Below are 22,400 nucleotides of genomic sequence, written 5' to 3' on the forward strand. Positions count from 1 at the left end.
TACAAACGTTTCTTGGAGTGAAAAATGAAGAATCCTTACAAGTAGAAACGCTACAGACGGCAAGAAGGCTTAACGACACTCCGGTTAAAAAGTGAGCGAAGTCGTCTTAAAGATGGCGCCATAGCACAAACAATAAAACACTTTCTCAACGTATTTGCTTATTTTTTTTAAAAACTTTTTGTTATAAACGTTAGTGAAGAAAAATTCCTGAAATAAACCACACTCTCTTTTAAGCCACAGGGTTCAAAGTGTAGCAAAAAAGTAGCGGCTTATAGTCCGGAATTTACAGTATCTGTTATGGAAAAACACACATTACTACACTAGTCAAGGTATTTGGAAAAAATATTTTAATAGTAATAAGCCCAACTTTTGTCCCCACTGTAGGTACGATGACTTAATGAAGAACTTGCCGCTGCCTGAGTACTCTGATCCAGAAGGCAACCTCAACTTGGCCTCCCATCTGCCATCCTTCTTCGTTAGGCCAGATTTGGGGCCGAGACTCTGCTGTGCTTATGGTAAGACCCCAGTATTTAGGCCATCATGACATTTTTTTGAAAGTATTTTAACCATAAAAAAAGCATAATGTTCAAGGCCACATGGTTACTTTTTTAAAGAAACCATATTTGAAGGGTCCCGTATGGACAGTTAACTTTTTTGACATCACTTATTCACTCGACAGTACATTCATAGACATAGTTAAACGGGCTGTTTGCAACTTGCTCACAGTTGCATTTTTCAAACCATTAAATATACAAAGAACACCACCGAGTAGCTTATATTATCATTAGCGGTTTAACAGAACACATATTTTTTAAATAACTATATTTTTCACAATTACTAATTGCTGTATATTAAATAAAAGTTATACGTCGGCCTGAGGAATTTGTGTTGCCTTCAGGCTTGTCGCTAACCCTGTCTCTACAACACGTCGTATGCGCAGGGAACACGTGAAACAACTAACAATTTGCAGTTATATTGTTATGATAGACCTTACAAACAATTATAGCTAATAACAGTTATCCAAATCGCAATTATTTGCAAAAAACAGAGTTAATGCGTGTGTACGTTAGGGTTGTCCTTTAATGTGTTTTATTCGTGGCGGTGAGCCAGAGCAAATTATTAGCTGCCAAATCTTTAAAACGAGGGCAAACGTGAGGTTGATTGGTAACACTAAATTGGCCCTAGTGTGTGAATGTGAGTGTGAATGTTGTCCATCTATCTGTGTTGGCCCTGCGATGAGGTAGCGACTTGTCCAGGGTGTACCCTGCCTTCCGCCCGATTGTAGCTGAGATAGGCGCCAGCGCCCCCCGCGACCCCGAAAGGGAATAAGCGGTAGAAAATGGATGGATAATGTATTGTAATGACCAGAAGAAGACACACACATTCTAATGCTCTTTTTTAGCTTTTATTGTGAGTCTTACGCTAAAAACAGGCTGAATTCCAACAAGTAATTACTGTTTGCACACACGTCTCAGTCTTTCACTCCGAGAAACACAAAAACACTTCCTCACTCTCGGCTAACACACAAGCATTCACTTTTAACACCAGCAGGTAGTTACAGAATTAAAAGATCTATATAGTAAAATTATTTATGTGACTCGTAATGCAGCAAAAATTTGGCGACAGAAAAAAAGACACTTTGATCAACGGAACAGCTCTGCCTAAACCGGATGTTGTGAAGACATTGGCAATACGCACTGGGTTGTCTGGAGCAAAGTCAGTATGTTTGCGCTGTGGATGTTCTTTAGTGCTGCTTCGATTTAACCGCCGACAGCGATTTTTAACATTTAAAATGACAGTGGCAGCTTTTAAAAAGAAGCAGGCTCGCAGCAGTGAAGCAGGTGTGACATCAGTCTCTCTGTAGCTCGCTTTTTGTTGCCGAGCCGATGTTAGATTTATTGCTAGACGTTTTTAATAAAGACAGAGTGACTAAAAGGATTGGAGAAATTTCGAGAAAAAAATTCTTAACTAAATACATCAACAATAAGCGATTGAAAAATAGAGCAAAACGAAATTATGTAAGAAAAAATATGTTAATACTATAATTAATAACACATTTGTTTTAAATGCATGTATACATTTTGTGTAAAAAGGCAGAGTTTGTTTGTGATGCAACTTTAAGTAGCCAGACTTGGGGCTGGCCTCTTCTGCTTATTGGAGCTTGTCGTACAACTGAATGACGCATTACTGCCACTAAGTGGTTGGAAGTTGTATTTTAACTGAATAACAGTCATATTTCTAATGTCTTCAATGTTTGCGACCCTCACAGCTTACAGGTGCAAAACTGAGTGCTTTGCTCTCCTGTAGGTGGCGCTTGTGTTATGTTTTTAACTTAGTTCCAAAAAATGTTTGGCACATTTTGATGAAACTCTCAGGAAATATCAGAAATGTGATAAGGAACAAATGAATCGATTTTAGAGGTGATCCAAATACCCGTCTGGATTCAGAATGTTTTAAAAGGATCCTTTACTAATGGAAGATGTTGTCTGCGTTCTTCAAGTGCTTTTCTAGTTGTTTTGTTGTAAAGGCCTCCCCTAATAAAATCCTTGTGCGTTAAGGACACCTGGTCCTCTGTTAACACACCTGGTCACTATTTGAGGAAATAGTGTGAACAATGTATACATCCTCTGACTTTTATCCATCTGTATGAGGATGTTGCATAGCAGACAACCACATTGTTGTTTTCCAACCAGGCATACCTTGTTCTGTCATGCTTCTACAGAATCCAAACTTGTGAGGACTCAGTTGTTTATCTTCTTATAGGTGTAGCTTCATCTCAGGACCAGGACTTTGGGACTGCTAACCTCCATGTGGAAGTCTCAGATGTTGTCTCTATTTTAGTCTATGTCGGCGTGGCCAAGGGCAATGGCGTCTTGTCCAAAACTGGTAAAGTATTTTTAGATTATGCAAGCGAGTATTAACGTTTGAGTAACCATCAGTTATCCAAATTTGTAAAAATGTATTGCTCTGATAAAAATTACCATCATTGGACAGCACAAATGTATTCCCATTCCATTTTGGTGCGTTTAAGGAGTGTTAAAGCGCCTGGAGGAGGACAATCTAGATGAGGGAGTTCGTAGGAGGCTGAAGGACTCAAGTGAGACACCGGGGGCGCTGTGGCACATCTACCTCAACAAAGACATGGACAAAGTCAGAATGTTCCTGCACAAGGTATGCATTGTGAGATATCTGTCAACCTTCCAGTTTTTTCCCTAAAAACACATATTGTGATCTTTTTTTTCTGACCATCCTCCCGTTTCTGTATTTTCCTGTTTTTTTTAACCTTATTTCATATGAAAAACTCACATTTTATTGGGAAAATTGGGCAGGATGGAATAAGTATGCATTTAATTGACATTCAACACTGCAGAGAATTGTAATGTTGCACTGTATGTACCGTACTTTCTGGGCTATAGAGCACGCCGGTATTTAAGCCACACCCACTAAATTTTTGAAGAAATAAATACTTTTACATGTATGAGCCGCACTACACCATAAGCTGCAGATATATACCCGTACGAAAGATTCTGTAAATGTTAATTAACATACCTTAATTGTTTTCCAAACAGTGTCTGTAACACTGCAGTAAGCTGCGTAAGCTAGCTGTCCAATAAGCTAAACAGACTCAATAACTCCACGGTGCCATTTTGGTAAATTTACTGAGGAATTTGTGAAACTGAAACAATACAAACAGAAGGTCATTGTAAGTTAATATTACTAACACAGACACTTGTAAACGTCTTAGCATATTCGCTAATGCTCACGAAGCTAGTTTGATTACATTACGAAAGCACTTACAAATATGCATGAAAAAAACTCTTACAGACATCTCACATGGGATGGTTCAGTAAGTGTAAATTGTTATAGGTATATTGTAAAACTTACAAACATTCCTAGGCGTGATAAATTAAGAATCTTTTTGAGCAGAAACGCTATAGATTAATATACTGCCGGCACGAAACAAAGTTCTCTACCCGCAATACCTGCAGTGAGCAAACTCGTCCCAAAGATGGTGCCATTGCACAAACAATAACACAACATTTCACTGTTTGTGAGATGGGCTCCAGCGCCCCCCCCCCCCCCGTGATCCTGAAAGGGATAAGCGGTAGAAAATGGATGGATGGATGTCTGTGCTTTCTGAAAACTATTTGTTGAATACAAAATATTATGGCAATTAGGTAAGAAAAATCCATAACATTAGCAAATTAGCAACACTGTTTTATAAGCCACAGGATATAAAGCATAGGAACCAAGTAGCAACTTATAGCCCGGATAATACGCTAATTATTTACTTTGTATTGTGCTGGTGGACCCAGGAAGAGTAGTATTTGCTGTGGTAAACATTGATGGGGATCCACAATAAAATAATACAAAAATAAAAACGTGTATTACAACAGTGCTTGCGATATAAACATGGGACAACAATTGTATCTCTTTCCTCAATTTTTGGTTAGGTCTACATAGTTTCGATGTTATTAATGACATTATTAACTTTGGCTTTTGAGCTGACATTTAAATAAGAATTTGGTTTGTTTACAGAACTACGTTGTTGTCGAAATCCAGTATCAAAAACAACAGGAGAAGACTATGTGGATACATTGTGTCCATCTACATCAATGCATTCTAGTTTCTGTAGATACTGATATTCATCTATCCCCATTTCCTCTGTGCGCCTGTCTACCAAACACCACGTCAGCTCTGTAAGGAGCAGGGATTGGATATGTCAGTGGAGCAGGATCCAATCAGAGAGCAGGGATGGTACCTGAGCAAGAAACAGCGCCAGCGGCTTTCGGATGAGCATGATGTTCAGGGCTGGGCTGTTGTGCAGTTTTTGGGAGACTCTGTGCTAATACCAGCTGGGTCTTTGCACCAGGTATACACGCACACACATAAATTATTAATACAAAGAACCACTGATCTTTCCATTGAAGAGTATTCTTACTGTTCACTTGACCAGTTGTTGTCTGGGATTGTAACTTTCGAGTATTGTCTGGCAGGTCCAGAACCTTCACAGCTGTGTTCAGGTCATCAATGACTTTGTGTCTCCTGAGCATGTGGCCAACTCATTTCATCTAAGCCAGGAGCTTAGACCCAACAATGAGGAAGTCAACTATGAAGACAAACTACAGGTGATCTCTCATTAAACAGGAGCCAGAACTGTACAACATTATCACATTAACACATTTTACATCAAAACCTGATTTTTGAACCAACAATTAAGAAAAATGCACTACCATGCATATGTATTATTAAAAAATGTACATCATTTAATAATATACTATCAATATTAACTGTCAATGAAGAAACTACAGGTATTTGTAGCTATGATTTTAACAGCACAAGAGAATTGCTCCGTTGTGAACTCCTGTTTTCATACAGCAGTTGTATTGAGCATAATGCAGGCTAAGCCTAGCACAAAATCATCAATAATTGTAATTGTTTTCTTCGTCTCTTACTTTCAGACAGGGTGTAAGAGGGTTAACTCTGCATCGCTCTCAGCACCTGAGCGCATTTATTCAACAATTGAATGAGCAAAGTGAATCGTCTTTGTCCATGTGAGCAGAGACTGGACTGCTAACTTAGGACCCCGAAGCGCGGGCAGAGAGCCTTGTTAGTCGCTAATGAGAACGAGCAAGCATGCAAAATGGTTGAAAAGTGATGACGACAAAACAACAACAAAACAAACCCACTGATTTCTAACTGGGGAAAAAAATCTTCATTTCAAGATGTTCAATATGTATTAATGTGCAATTCTTGCTAACATAGATTTAGATTCCTTATTATTTTGTATTTTTATATTCTTATTTAGGATAATTAAGTTATTGACCTTCCAATTACAATGGTAAAAAATACTACAGTAATGAAAGGGTTACTGGCATTTTTTAAAAATCATTTTAGTTACATTAGTTAAAGTTAAAGTACCAATGATTGTAACACACACACTAGGTGTGGTGAAATTTGTCCTCTGCATATGACCCATCCACCTGATCACTTCCTAGGAAGTGAGGGGAGCAGTGGGCAGCAGTGGTGCCGCGCCCGGGAATCATTTTTGGTGATTTAACCCCCAATTCCAACCCTTGATGCTGAATGCCAAGCAGGGAGGCAATGGGTCCCATTTTTTTATTTTCAAAATAATGCTGACAATAATCACGTCTATTGATAATCATTTGTATCGTTTACCAAAATATGTTATGGGCCTAGCGTAATGTTGGCCAGAAGAGTTTCTACATGCAGCTGGCTTTTCTTCTTTACGCCCCAAACTAGTTCAAAAGAGAAAGAACAGCGCCTCTAGTGGCTGCAACCAAGTAGTGTACTCTATGTTGATCCAATTGTTTTGCCACATGATTAAAAGCATTGTTATTTAAATATTTCATGACTGTAGATAGCTAATACTTTGCATCTGTTATTGATTTAAAACATCATCTTGTGTCTACACAAACTCACAATTTACAGCTAAATGAGGTGGCGACTTGTCCGGGGTGTACCCCGCCTTCCGCCCGATTGTAGCTGAGATAGGCGCCAGAGCCCCCCGTGACCCCGAAAGAGAATAAGCGGTAGAAAATGGATGGATGGATAGTCTTTAAAAGATCAAATGTAATGACTGTTAAAACTTTTGGTCTTGACCAGACCTGGGTTTTTATTTTGACACTGAGGCCGCATTGGTGGGTAAAAATGCGCCTGTGAGACTGTGTAAATTGTATATGTGTAATATATATTCTATCATTGTGTGTGTGTATATATGTGTGTATATATATATATCTCCATCCATCCATCTTCTACCGCTTATTCCCTTTTTTGGGGTCGCGGGGGGCGCTGGCGCCTATCTCAGCAACAATCGGGCATAAGGCGGGGTACACCCTGGACAAGTCTAAATGTGTGTATATATATATATATATATATATATATATATATATATATATATATATATATATATATATATATGTATATACAAATATTTATACACATACATATACACATGTGTATATACAGTATATGTATGTATAGACATATATATATATATATATATATACACACACACATGTATATGTATATATACAAATCCCGTTTCCATATGAGTTGGGAAATTGTGTTAGATGTAAATATAAACGGAATACAATGATTTGCCAATCATTTTCAACCCATATTCAGTTGAATATGCTACAAAGACAACATATTTGATGTTCACACTGATAAACATTTTTTTTTTTGCAAATAATCATTAACTTTAGAATTTGATGCCAGTAACACGTGACAATGAAGTTGGGAAAGGTGGTGAATACTGATAAAGTTGAGGAATGCTCATCAAACACTTATATGGAACATCCCACAGGTGTGCAGGCTAATTGCGAACAGTTGGGTGCCATGATTGGGTATAAAAGCAGCTTCCATGAAATGCTAAGTAATTCACAAACAAGGATGAGGTGAGGGTCACCACTTTGTAAGCAAATTGTCGAACAGTTTTAGATCAACATTTCTCAACGAACTATTGCAAGGAATTTAGGGATTTTACCATCTACGGTCCGTAAAACCATCAAAAGGTTCAGAGAATCTGGAGAAATCACTGCACGTAAGCGATGATATTACGGACTTTTGATCCCTCAGGCGGTACTGCATCAAAAACCAACATCAGTGTGTAAAGGATATCACTACATGGGCTCAGGAACACTTCATAAAACCACTGTCAGTGACTACAGTTGGTCGCTACATCTGTAAGTGCAAGTTAAAACTCTACTATGCAAAGCCAAACCCATTTATCAACAACACCCTGAAACGCTGCCGGCTTCGCTGGGCCCGAGCTCATCTAAGATGGACTGATGCAAAGTGGAAAGGTGTTCTGTGCTCTGACGATTCTACATTTCAAATTATATTTGGAAACAGAGGACGTGGTGTCCTCCAGAACAAAAAGGAAACTAACCATTCGGATTGTTATAGGCGCAAAGTTCAAAAGCCAGCATCTGTAATGGTATGGGGGTGTATTAGTGCCCAAGGCATGGGTAACTTACACATCTGTTGAGGCACCATTAATGCTGAAAGGTCCAGACAAGTTTTGGAGCAACAAATGTTGTCAACCAAGCAACGTTATCATGGACGCCCCTGCTTATTTCAGCAAGAAAATGCCAAGCCACATGTTACAAAAGCGTGGCTTCGTAGTAAAAGAGTGCGGGTACTTTCCTAGCCCGCCTGCAGTCCAGACTTGTCTCCCATTGAAAATGTGTGGCACATTATGAAGCGTAAAAAACGACAGCGGAGACCCCGGACTGTCGAAAGACTGAAGCTCTACATAAAACAAGAATGGGTAAGAATTCCACTTTCAAAGCTTCAACAATTAGTTTCCTCAGTTCCTAGACGTTTATTGTGTGTTGTTAAAAGAAAAGGTGATGAAACACATTGGTGAACATGCCCTTTCCCAACTACTTTGGCACGTGTTGCAGCCATGAAATTCTAAGTTAATTATTATTTGCAAAAAAAAATAAAGTTTATGAGTTTGAACATCAAATATCTTTTCTTTGTAGTGCATTCAACTGAATATGGGTTTGCAAATCATTGTATTCCGTTTATATTTACATCCAACACAATTTCCCAACTCATATGGAAACGGGGTTTGTATATATATACTATGTGTGTGTATATATACTCTGTGTGTGTATGTATGTATATATATATATATATATATATATATATATATATATATATATATATATATATATATATATATATCTATATGAATGTGTGTGTATATACATGTGTATATGTGTATATATTTATATAAATTCCTAAAATGCTGTAGAAAAGGTCAAAGTTACACCCCCAATACAAATGCTCACAATATGATTGAAAGAAAACTATATTATTGCAGACATGATTAAAAGCATTGTTGTTTAAATTAAACACTGAATGGAATTGTATAACCTTTTTTGTTACATAAAAGAATGTACATTAAAATAAATATATAGATGGATAAGAGTTCCCTCAGGAAAATTAGAAAGTTGGATGTGTAATATTAACAATAAAACATTGAATATAAGAACATATGAATGGTAGGTAGGTCTTTATTGTCATTGCACAAGTACAACAAAATGTTGTTTACAACACAAACCTGTTGAAGATTAGACAAACAAACACTGTACCGGGTTAGAGAACAGGAACGCTGATGGGTCGCCACAAGGCGCCTCGTAAAAGATGGGGAAAAAGGTCATCGCTGGGGGAGGATGAGTAAAAAAAATACAATCTGGACTGGGCTCCTAAATCTCCCAGTCTGGAGTGGGAAAAAGACCTCCACAACAAAGCACATACCGGTATACATATTACAACATACATCTCCAGACTTGCAACAGAAGGGAGGGAGTGGGGCCCACGGAATGTCTCTTTACTTCCCAGACAAGTGTTTCCAGATCGATCTTTTACAATACAGCAAAATGTAACAATTAGTCAACAAACATGGCAATAAATGAACGCTAAGGACAAAACCCCCCACAGATCCATATGATAACAATCCAGATAATATCACCTTTCTGCAGAAAAATATGCTTCAGTGTCCCTCTCTGACACTCTTGTTTCAGGCTGGCTGCTGTAAAAAAAAAACGCCCACTTTGCTTGCACCTGCAGAAATGTAGATCACCGTATATCACTCAGAAGTGCAGATTCCAACCATTAAAATACTTTATAGTTCAAGACTTACGGTCATTTGAAAAGTGCACTGCACATCGTATTGGCGACTCCAGTTTCAACGGGAAAAGTCGTCTGAAGAAAATCATTTGGAGACGTCCGGCGGGCTGGGTTGAAAAACTTATGTCTTGAATGTAGACAGCCCTGTACTCTCTGCAGTTAAGTGACTAACATCAAATATGTCTACCTGTTCCGCAGGTGAAGAACATCTTGTATCACTGCATGAAAGAGGCAGTGAGCTCCTTGAAGCGGAGCGGCTCTGAGGAAGACGAGGAGGAGAAGACATGACAGCTCCGCCATCTCGGTCACACTTTCCAGAGCAGAAGTTGTGTCCCTTCCTCCATGCTTGATGTGTCATGTGATCGCAGGAGGTGACATTTAGCTGCTCCATGGTGGCAAGTGGCGGCATCCAAGCACCTGACGCTGAAGAAAAAGTGGACTGGCGCAAGCGACTAAAGCCTTCGGCCTGTTGACCACACCGCAAGACATGTGGGACAGTGCTGCTCGCCAGCGTTATTCTCGCCACTAAAGTGCTGCCGGCCCACAGGTTTGAATCCCTGTCTGTGACAAGAACCCACACACACGACTTGTGCTGATCACAGAAGATCACCAGCAGCAAGCAGCATCAGGATGTAAACGTCATTGCTGATGTTTGAACAAAACAATGTGGGAGGAAAGAAAAAAAAAACTTTGAGGGGGAAATGCAAAAAAAGTTATCTGTATGTCAGCAAGCTCCTTGTCAGTCCCTTGTTTGTTCTCGTTGTCTTCTTTTTGTCTCTTTTCATGCCGTTTTCTCTGTGAAGATGTATTTTATAGCTTTATGGAAATGTGATGTTAACGGGACAAAAAAGTATTGCTCTAAATGTGACTTGTACAGTTTGGTCTTCGTGTTTTTTTCCCCTTGGTTTCTTTGCTCTACATGGTCTTCAGTTATACGGCTCTACTGTGAGAGAGGACACACGTGCACCAGCTCTGCCTGAAACTTTGTCCTCATGCCATAAATACTTTGTTTTTTTTTGAAGATGAACTGCCAAACTGTTGTCAAGACTGTCTAATGTATTATGTACAGAAAAAAACCCTACAAAATTGCTTCTACACTTCTGCATTTTATGAGAAATATATTCCCTGTAAACCTGAGACGTTTACAAAAAAAGATGTAATTTATTTAAGAAAATTGTTTTATCAGATTTTGTTTTGTTCAGATTTACTATGGTGAAGTTTTGAAGTTAAAAGATGATTAAGAACTAACTATAAAGTGTAAATATATTCATATATACATTGACTGAGATATTTTTATAAAACATGGCTTGCATCGATTTCAAATTTGAAAGTGTTACAATGCTTTGTACATTGAAGTTAAACGGGGTTTTACATTTTCCATTAAAATGGATTTATCGAACAATTGTGGTTTCTTCTTATAGCTTATACAGTAATAAAGAAATAAAAGGAAAAAAGTTCAGGGTCTACGCCCAAAGTCAGCCGAGTTACAGCTTGAAAAAAATAATTCATACAACATGTTGAAGGCTTTGTATGCTTTACAATGTTTCCTGTGGGCATGTATTAATACAATAATGTGTTGTATACATTAAGATTAATCATGGACATAAGTTTTCTGTAAACCAGAGGACATTTGATGCCCTCCCGTATAATTGGCCTGCAGCAAGTTCTAAGAATACATTATAAAAAAAAAATTTTGGGGGGGGAGGGGGAACAGCGGATTTGGGGAAAATTATGTTAAAATGTTACTAAATACAATAATAATAAATATTTGTCACTTCTATATAAATAAGATGTCTGTTTATTCCATCCATCCATCCATCTTCTACCGCTTATTCCCTTTCAGGGTCGCGGGGGGCGCTGGCGCCCATCTCAGCTACAATCGGGCGGAAGGCGGGGTACACCCTGGACAAATCGCCACCTCATCGCAGGGCCAACACAGATAGACTGACAACATTCACACACACATTCCCACACTAGGGCCAGTTTAGTGTTGCCAATCAACCTATTCTTCAGCTGTAAATAACTGCTTGCATTGGCTGACCATGACCAGCAGATGGTAGTGTTTTCCCATTTTCACTGTCTTTCCGTCACAATTAGGCTGATACAGTAACTTAAGTAGCAAGTGTGATGTTTAACTACAGACACCTAATGACATCCAGCCTTTTGTCATTCCTAAGATATATACAAAAGATAAAGAGTGTGTTTCTATGCCTAGAACACCTTGCCTCTAAATAGTTGTGAAAAACATTTTTTTCCCCCTTCTCAATCTCTAATAATAATTTCAGATAGCAATCCTCTGAAAAATAATTGACAGCTTTTCTGTTGGCAGGGACCGCCTAGCCAATTGATTTAAAATGTTCAATGCTCAATCAGACTTTAACTTTTTAATTTTTGGAGGGAAAATATTGCATAATTGGATTTCTTTGAGGAGGAAAAGGGAATAAAACATGCAGAAACACAAACAATTTACACAAACTTAAAATCAACATTTAGGTCTTGAAACGAATGTACAGATTTAAGCACTCAAAGTAGAAAACACATACTTTCACATTTATGAGGTCTTTAAATGTATATTTGTTATTTAAAATGGTCAGAGCTCAAACAATTACTATGAATCAAAATCAATGTTGTGAAATATATTGACCTATTTAAAGGGAAACTGCACTTTTTTCAAAGTTTTGACTTTTGCTACAATAATGAAAGACATGACAGATGTATTTTTTTAATGCATTCTAATTCTATGAGCTCAACTAACTTGTAAATAAACATAACTAGAAGTCAGCTTACAGCACAGCAATTGGAGCTCCACTATTCCGCCCATAAAACCGGATAAATAACCCTTCGAAAAGCGGCAACAATGCTCTACGTATGACTTGAATATTAATTAAGTATTAGTTATATTGTTATTATAAACACTAACACAGACAAACTATTTATAGCGGCGCCGTGATCACTTCCGTGTGTGCCTATGTTTACATCATCGAGTGGTCTGCTGCTTCCTCGCTTCTTTGCTCCCTGTAACTTTTTTCTTGATCATAAATTATGCATCTCACCTGGACAGAAGATGTCTGAGTAGGTATTTCGACATCGGTAAACTTTGACGGCCATTTAGGACCCGAAACTGGCAAGGACGACACGAAAAGCGCTTCTTCCACGCATACTTGCCAACCCTCCCGGATTTTCCAGGAGACTCTCGAAATTCAGCGCCTCTCCTGAAAACCTCCCGGGACAAATTTTCTCCTGAAAATCTCCCGAAATTCAGGCGGAGCTGAAGGCCACACCTCCTCCAGCTCCATGCGGACCTGAGTGACAGCCTGTTTTCACGTCCTCTTTCCCACAATATAAACAGAGTGCCTGCTCAATGACGTTATAACTGTAGAATGATCGAGAGCGAGTTCTTGGTTTCTTATGTGGGTTTATTGTTAGGCAGTTTCGTTAACGTCCTCCCAGCGCGGTAACAACACACAACAACAGCAGTCACGTTTTCGTCTACCGTAAAACAGTTTGTCTGTCATAAACAGCAATGTTTTGACACTCTTAAATAGGACAATACTGTCATCAACTCTACATGCATATGTGACAATAACATCTATGGCTTTTAGAGAGTGCAGTGCACAACTGCACACACAATAAGGAGACGAAGCAGAAGAACGAGGAAGGTGAAGAAATACGCCGCAGCTGCGATTGGACCTGGATAGCCTCTGGGAAGAAGTAGTGGACTACCAAGTGCTTGGCAGTGAAGATCTTCCTCAGGAAGCAAAGATTGACCGGTTTTGGGCCATGCTAGGGAGAGATGGAAGATTCCAAACTCTAGTGCATTTGATGAAAGCACTTTTGTGCGTGCCACACAGCAATGCATCATCAGAGAGGGTGTTCAGCATGGTTAGAAAAATTGTGACAGAGAATAGAACAAGGATGGACAATTCAACCCTTAACTCAACAATGAGTAGCTGATTGTTATGTATGTATATATATATGTAAATAAATGAACACTGGAATTCAAGTATTTCTCTTGAAATATATATATATATGAAATACTTAACTTGGTGAATTTTTGCTGTAAATATACTCCTCCCCTTTTAACCACGCCCCCAACCACAGCCCCGCCCCGAAAATTTTCGGGCGTCCGCCATTGTAGGCAGTGTCAACACCGTAGTTGATAAGGTCCTTCTTTTTCTCTATCTTCTTGTTAAGGGACATTCATCCTCCGCTGTTGCCATTTGTAGTATAAAGTAGCGTACACTTCTAACTTATATCTGTTGGTAGACTCGCTATGGAAGCGCTAAAAACTACCCTTGCAACAAAGATGACTAAGAGATGACGCTGTCAAAGGGGAGCCACGTAATTAAGACCGCCCACAAAACGGCATATCCTGAAGCGACTGTCAGAAAGCGACTTGAAGATGGTCTGTAAAACATAATCTAAGCAACATTTGGACCAAATAACCACCATTACATGTTATGTAGACCACAAGAAAGTGTTTCAATATAGAACAAAAATCATAATATATCTCCTTTATTGCGCCTTATAATCCGGTGCGCCTTATGGTCCGGTAAGGTCGGCAAATTTGGCCTCTTTGCTAGGTCTACATTGCAAATGAAAATCTCTTCTTAGCTGTCTTACCTTGAATAGATAAACATTTAATAAATATACAAATACATACCTTATTTTTTGGAGTATAAGGCGCTCTGGAGTGTAAATCGCACCGGCCTAAAATGCATAATAAAGAAGGAACAAAACATATATAAGTCGCACTGGAATATAAGTCACATTTTTGGGGGAAATTTATTTGATAAAAACCAACACCAAGAATAGACATTTGAAAGGGAATTTAAAATAAATAAAGAATAGTGAACGACAGGCTGAATAAGTGTACGTTATATGACGCATAAATAACCAACTGAGAACGTGCCTGGTAGGTTAACTTAACATATTATGGTAAGAGTCATTCAAATAACTATAACATATAAAACATGCTATACGTTTACCAAACAATCTGTCACTTCTAATCGATAAATCCCATGAAATCTTCTTCCTCGATGTCGCTTCAAAACAACTCTGCCAACTCCAAAGGTATGTGCCGCTTCCTCTTTTATCGGTACGTCACTTACGTTAGAGTGATCGTCAGTCGCAGTTACAATTATTCCAGCCTTTCTGAATCCGGACAGGTTGGTTTCGGTTGGTCACTGAAGCCCATCCTTTGTCTTTCTATCCATCCATCCATCTACTACCGATTATTCCCTTTGGGGTCGCGAGGAGCACTGGTGCCTATCTCAGCTACAATCGGGCGGAAGGCGAAGTACACCCTGGACAAGTCACTACCTCATCGCAGGGCCAACACAGATAGACAACATTCACATACTAGGGCCAATTTAGTGTTGCCAATCAACCTATCCCCAGGTGCATGTCTTTGGAAGTGGGAGGAAGCCGGAGTACCCGGAGGGAACCCACGCATTCACGGGGAGGACATGCAAACTCCACACAGAAAGATCCCAAGCCCGGGATTAAACCCAGGACTACTCAGGACCTTCGTGCTGTGAGGCTGATGCACTAACCCCTTCTTCCACCGTGCTACTCGCTTTATCGATACATCCAATGACATCCAGAAAAGTTGCATGGCGCATTCCTCCGGTTGCTGTGAAGCTGTGCTCTCCATCCATCATCCACTGCTCCCACAGCGTGTGCAGGACTGCCTTACATTTGACGGTAATGTGGTAATAGTTTCACACATAAGTCGCTCCAGAGAATAAGTCGCACCCCCGGCCAAACTATGAAAAAAACTGCGACTTATAGTCCCAAAAATACGGCAGTTAGTGAGGATGCGGGTAAATGTATACGTTATATACCAGTGGTTCTTAACCTTGTTGGAGGTACCGAACCCCATTAGTTTCAAATGCGCATTCATCGAACCCTTCTTAGTGAAAAATAAAATGTTTTTTTTTTCAAATTCAAGACAAAGTTATGTGTTTTTGGTAACACTTCAGTATGGAGAACATATTCTAAGTAACAAAGACTTAATTTAGAGGTTTTTGGACACGAGGGGAACATATTCTAAGTAACAAAGACTTAATTTTGAGTTATTTCGTTAGGGTTAGGGTTAAAAGGTTAGGGTTATAATAAGCCCATGCTGAATAAGGCATTAATAAGTACTTAATAATGACTAGTTAAGAGCCAATATGTTACTAATTTGCATGTTAATAAGCCACTAATTAATGGTGAATATGTTCCCCATACTAAAGTGTTACCATGTGTTTTTTACTGGTGCATAAACTCACAACAAATGACACAACTGCAAATCAGTGTGACTTCTGCTGTTGCCGTATCCGTAATACGCCGATAGGGAGAAGTTTTTATTTACACGATGAGTCAGGTGTGTTTTGACCTCCTGAGGCTGACTCACCGAACCCCTAGGGTTCGATCGAACCCAGGTTAAGAAGCCGTTATATACTATACTACCCAGAAGGTTTAGCCCAGTAGACAGAAACTAAAAGTAAGTCAAACAGCAATTTTACCGTACTCCATTGTGTTGCTAAAATCTCTTTTTTGGCCCGTTGTAGTGACACTAATGTACTGTACCTACTTGCATCCTCAACAACAGCCTGCTGTGTGAATGATGAGAAATAATCACCTACTTAAACAACTTTATTGTCGGGCAAGACTTGGCTTTTGTGTTTGTTGTGTCGTGTTTCTGGACAGCGACTGTAAGCTCTGCAGGACGTGGATCAACTGTGCAGCAGCAGCAGGAAAACATTCACAACTGAAACATTTGGTGGAAAATGAGCTTTTCGTGTGTGTGTGTGTGTGTGTGTGTGTGTGTGTGTGTGCGTGTGTGTGTATGTGTGTGTGATGGGTTAACTGGAGTACATGGAGGCAGTAGTTCACCAGTGAGTTCAGGAGGAGGTCATTCTCTCTATCTCACTATCTCCTTGTTATTCCTCCTTCTTCTCTCGCTACTTTTCTTCTAATTTGAGTCATCTGTTTATTTCTTTTCTCTCGCTTTCTCTTGCTCTCTCTCTCGCTGTCTCTCTCGCTCTCTCTCTCTCCAAACGTTGTATTCTACCTATCCTTTTATTTTCTTATTCCACGACCTCCTTATCATTCCTGAAATCCCCATGTCTCTTCGTTAATGGCTTTTTTACAGGATCGACTGTGTGTGTGTGTGTGTGTGTGTGTGCTGCCAAAATAAGGCTAGTGGAAGTCCTCAGGGTCAGCCTTAGGTTACTTGCAGTGTAGCTCCGCCCACAAACTCATGTACTAATTGAAACATTTCTTAGAGAATTGCTCACAGTCGTATCTAATTTGTCTTTAGGGATTCGTTCCAAAACATCTGATGAGGACTGATTCGATACAAAAATCTATGCATGTTTTTTTCCACAAGTGATGGGAAGTGAATTATATTTATATAGCGCTTTTCTCTAGTGGCTCAAAGTGCTTTACATAGTGAAACCTAATATCCAAGTTACATTTGAACCAGTGTGGGTGACACTGGGAGCAGGTGGGTGAAGTGTCTAGCCGAAGGACACAACGGCAGTGACTAGGATGGCGGAAGTGGGAGTCGAACCTGGAACTCTCAAGTTGCTGGCACGGCCGCTCTATCAACCGAGTTGTACCACCACAAGAATTTGTGTCGATCCAATAAGTCTGTTCCAGACCCCAAAATATGAATATGGATCACATTTCATAAAGAGTAGTTCTCATTTTAAATGCAGAAAAAACCCCGGCCAAGTTGAATCCAGTTGGCCTCTAGTGATGGATGAGCAAACAAAAGCGATGATTCGTTGAGAATTGTCGCTACTTATTGATGATTAAACGTAAACATCAAGGAAGTAAGCACAAAACATTATGGTAGCAAAAATAAGTTAAAAATAACAAAAAACTTACCAGATGTCACAAAAAGACTGTAGCGATTTTGCAGATATGCTGTAGAGCAGGACAGAAAGTACAATGCATGAACAAAATAAACCTGACTGGTTTTCAGAATAAAATACTATGAGTGTCATGATCTGGCAGCTCTTTTTTTTTTGCAGTGCCTGGTTTTCAGGTCACAGGGCCTAGCACACCTGCGCGCACACCTGAGACCCATTTCTTACTGAATACTTAAGCTCTCCAGTCCATTCACCTGGTGCCAGTTCATTCCAGTCGCGGTCACCATCTCTGCTTTCTTATTTCCTCTTCACACCCTTTGTGTGCATCCTTAATTATTGTTCACTCCTTTTTGAGTGCGCTTTTTCTTCTTATTTTTATTATTTCTTCTGTGCGTGTGCAAAGTGGATTGCGTTTGTTACGTGAGTAGAATAAGTCGTCTAATCCATCTTGCGTCGCTGTCTTCATCCATTCATTTCTACCGCTTGCCTCGTTTGGGGGCGCAGGGGGTTCTGGAGCCTGTCTCAGCTGCATTTGGGCGGAAGGCGGTTTACACCCTGTACAAGTCACATTAATATGCAAAATACCGTATTTCCTTGAATTGCCGCCGGGCGCTAATTAATTTAAAAGTTCTTCTCACTCCTGCGCTTACTAAAGGCATGCGGTAAAAGTAAACATGCTCCAATTATTTTAAAACCTCTTTTCACTCTGGCACTTACCAAAGGTATGCAGTAAAAATTTGAGTGTGATGTAAGCTTGGACCTTAAATCCTACTGAATAGCTCTTAATCTTCTTCCCGTTATGCGATTTCAAATTACCAGTATTTAAATCAGCATCCTCCATTTTGAAAATGATGACAGGGGAAGTGTCACTCGTGACGTCACGAGTTTGACCAGGCGGTAATACTAAGCATTCGCTAATTATTTTGCGAAGCGAGTTTGACCCGGCAGGCGCATACTATATGCCCGGCGGAAATTCAAGGAAATACGGTATATGCTGATTATCAAAACGCCCACAATACTGGGAGGAAAAGATGAGATTTATCAACACTCATCACCGTTTTGCAAGCACTATTTAGCGTTTAATTTAGCACGCCTGAAAAGCACGTGCAAACTGACACAGTTGTGCATGGTCTGTAACAAATAAAACAATATTAAACATATTGTCTATTCAGCAACATCATTTTATAATTCGATACTGTATGCTGGATGAGATAAGGGCCTGATGAAAACAAATTCAATTGATGCCTCTTGGTAGCTGCTTGTGTTTTTTTCATTTTTTTTTGTTTTGAGCACAGTAAGTCAAGCCTCTATAAGGGCTGGAGCCTATCTTAGCTGCCTTCAGGCGGAAGGCGTGGTACACCCTGGACAAGTTGCCAACTCATCGCAGGGCCAACACAGATAGACAGACAACATTCAAAGTCACATTCACACACTAGGGCCAATTTAGTGTTGCCAATCAACCTATCCCCAGGTGCATGTCTTTGGAAGTGGGAGGAAGCCGGAGTACCCGGAGGAAACCCACGCAGTCACGGGGAAAACATGCAAACTCCACACAGAAAGACCCCAAGGCCAGGAATCGACCCAAGGACTTGAGGTACTAACTACTGCGCCACCAGCACGACAATAGAAACTGCAAATGAAAACCAAGGCAAACTTTCCACCTAAAACCAAATCCCCAAAAAAGTGCTCTGCTCAATAACCACAGCTGTAAACAATCGTTAACGTGAATATTTACATCAATATTTTCCGGGCATACCCAATGTTCACCTTTTAAATGGTAGTATGCTTAGAGTATAAGTGCAGAGTACTTCTGGGTATTTGCACGGTGTGTTGGAGTGACTTGGCCGCAGAAGTGAGTGTGTACAAACGGGAGCACTTCTTCAAAGACAGACGAGGTGTCATAAATCGTGTGTGTCGACAGCCGGCAGCTTCCTTCTGCTCCTCCCCTGTCAAGCACTGTGACGGACCAACGACAAGCGGTACAATACACATGTACCTGCACAATGGCCCAGACCACACACACACACACACACACACACACACACACACACACACACACACACACACACACACACACACACACACACACTATTGTGAACATACTACATACATACATAGATACATACAGACTATTGTATGAACTCATACAATAGTTCACAATTAATCCTACGAGGTTGAACACAATGCATTTTTGTGTTTGATTTGTTTAGACTTATAGAATAATGTTCCCTAATTAAGTGGTTCTCAGACTTTTTCCACCAAATCCCACCTCAGAAAACCCTTGGCTGGTGGGGGGGGGGGGGGGGGGGTGCTGGCGCCTATCTCAGTTGCATTAGGGCGGAAGGCGGCGTACACCCTGGACAAGTCGCCACATCATCGCAAGAAATCATTAAAAGAGCAAGGCAGAGGTTTTATTTAACAAGTATTTTTAATATTTTGGGCCGTTTTAAAATTACACACAGTTTGAACAGTAACACTGTGTTTGAATATGGGAAAATAAAACACTGTACTTTAATACTTTAATCGTGTGATTATTTTGGTGATGGAGCCAGGTGCTGTACCACAGTTTGAAAAGCATTGCCCTCAAGGAAGCAATGAGTTCCAGGGTAAAAAGAAAAAATTACAAGATTTTTTTTAGGAAACATTTTTAACAATATTAATAAATAGACATCACAGCATTAATTTGCAATCTGTAAGAATACAGTACAGTATTTTGTCATGATCCGTTGCCCAGATTATGTTCTGTTTAGTTTGGGACTTCCTCAGTTCCTGTTTTTGTGCACCCTTGGGGTTGTTTTAGTTGCCATGGGTGCAAATGAGCTTCACCTGCCTCTGATTAGTGTTTGGCACGCTCACCTGCAGACGGGCACTAATCAGAGACCTACTTATTTGCCGTCTCTTGATTCATGATTCCTGTGCTAAGTGTTTACCTTAGCTTCCGCGTGCGATCGACACGCATCCCTTTTGTTTGTATCTTGTATGTTTTTTTCATCTCTTGTATGATTTATGACCAATAAATCATATCCTACTTTCATGCTTATTCCAGAGTTGTCCGTCTGCATCCTGGGATAACGACCACCCAGTAAGATGCGACCCAACCATGACCCATTTATGATAAAGGCATTCCTTATTGGAAAAATAAAGAGTTTAGATTAGTGGTTCCTTAAACCTTTATTTATTTATCTTTTTTTTTTTTTTATTTACCAAATACCACGTTAGAATTATTTTTGCTCTCTAAGTGCCACCGTAATGATAAATGTTAAAATACATAAGCATAGTAGGCCTAAGTATTCATTTTTAAAAAGGCAGCTGTTTTACTAAACACATATATTTGATATTTTTGGCTACCGTAACATTACATGCAGTTTGAACAGTAACACTGAGTTTGCATATTTGATTAAGAGATTATTTGGCCTACCACTAGATGGGGTCAGTGCACCCCAATTTAAGAATCACTGATTGGGACAGTTTTTCGGGCTTAATACCACACATGTACTCAACAATGGAACATTATCTGAAGTAATTCCAACAAATTCAAACAGTGGCATTAAAGGAAAAAGTGCACTTTTTGATGGAATTTTGCCCATCGTTTACAATCACTATGTAAGACAACAACACATGCGTTTTTCTTTTTGTAATGCATTCTAAATAGTAAATAAATGTGATCAACAATCTGCTTACAATTCTGCCTACGGAGCTCGTAAATAAAACCTCCAAAAGCCTCCATTAAGCTTTTATAAACACAATATAAGTAAATATGTAATGTAGTAACAGACACATTTATAATATGATGTAGTATTTGTGTATCTTCTGCTTGTAAAAGTAAATTTTGAAACTGAAAAAAATCTGTTTTTGTTGTTAAAAATTTAAAAATATATCCGTATATTCCAAATAAAAAGTAAGTGCTCTACTTGTTTTGGGGTTGAATATAAACATGATGTATCCTAGTAATAGATTATTTATTTACATTTTTCATTTTTATATATTTTGATATTTGCGTTTCTGTTTTTTCTGTTTGACTTCAAATGTTTTTTTTTTTTGCATATCAACTTTGTATTTTCTGTCTTTCAGATTCAGATCTTTTGAATTTAGCGTGGGGGCGTGGCATCAACTAAAAGGGGAGTGGCATCATAACAGACGGCTTGGGGGACATAATTGATAGGGACCCTCCCCCAACATGTATCCTTCAGAGACCAAGTAAATGATTTAACCCCCCACTTTATGTGGGGGGATATTCAGCTAAATTGTTTTGGGGGCCAAATTTCCAAAAAGCTAAAGAAAGCTATTTACTTTGTCAATTACTGGAGTGCTTTGCTGGTTTTAAAGACCTTCTGCAAAAACCTAGTCAAAGATCATCTCTCTGAAGGAACAAAAATGTAGGTTTCTCCCAAGCTTTTGGACCTGAACTCATGGGCCCCCCAATAGAGTAGCCCAGATGCTGAAAAAGAGAGGACCTAAAATGGAACCTTGAGGAACACCAGTAGTTTAACTGAAGAAGTTGAACACATGACTACTGACTGCATCCAAAGTAAACAAACTACAGCAACACCTTAGTTACACAAATCATATTACGAAAAGCTGTGCAATTGCCAAAAATGAGAGGACTTAAAGGGGTCCCTTGAGGAACGCCTCAGTTGAGTAAGTTTCGCCCCCGGTGTTCTAGGTTTGTTAGCAAGGTTAAGATGTCACTGCAAGGACCTGCCAATGTGTTTACAGAACTAATACACTGTTAGAAAGTTTGCATGTTTATGTCGTTTTGTTCCATTGCCTGTTGCCTAGTGTTCACTTTTCCACATACTTAGCCGTCCTCGAACGCACCATAGTTGTGTAGGATGAGGCCAAGTCAAACCGGCGTGGCCAAGTTCGCTA

The 22,400-nt window shown here is 39.5% G+C and overlaps 1 protein-coding gene across 2 annotated transcripts in view; it reads left to right on the forward strand.

Moving 5' to 3' along the window:
• Nucleotides 1–11,068, forward strand: part of jmjd1cb (jumonji domain containing 1Cb) — a 211,602-nt gene extending 200,534 nt beyond the window's left edge. For both annotated transcript variants that reach the window (XM_061908710.1, XM_061908711.1), the window contains 6 exons: nt 385–515; nt 2,764–2,886; nt 3,032–3,171; nt 4,697–4,873; nt 4,998–5,129; nt 9,865–11,068. In XM_061908710.1, coding sequence (XP_061764694.1) covers nt 385–515; nt 2,764–2,886; nt 3,032–3,171; nt 4,697–4,873; nt 4,998–5,129; nt 9,865–9,954 — 793 coding nt within the window. In that variant the 3' untranslated portion in view covers nt 9,955–11,068. The remainder of the gene's footprint in view (nt 1–384; nt 516–2,763; nt 2,887–3,031; nt 3,172–4,696; nt 4,874–4,997; nt 5,130–9,864) is intronic.
• The last annotated feature ends 11,332 nt before the right edge of the window (nt 11,069–22,400 follow it).

This window comes from Nerophis ophidion, linkage group LG08 (assembly GCF_033978795.1).
Source record: "Nerophis ophidion isolate RoL-2023_Sa linkage group LG08, RoL_Noph_v1.0, whole genome shotgun sequence".
In the NCBI taxonomy this organism is placed as follows: domain Eukaryota; kingdom Metazoa; phylum Chordata; class Actinopteri; order Syngnathiformes; family Syngnathidae; genus Nerophis; species Nerophis ophidion.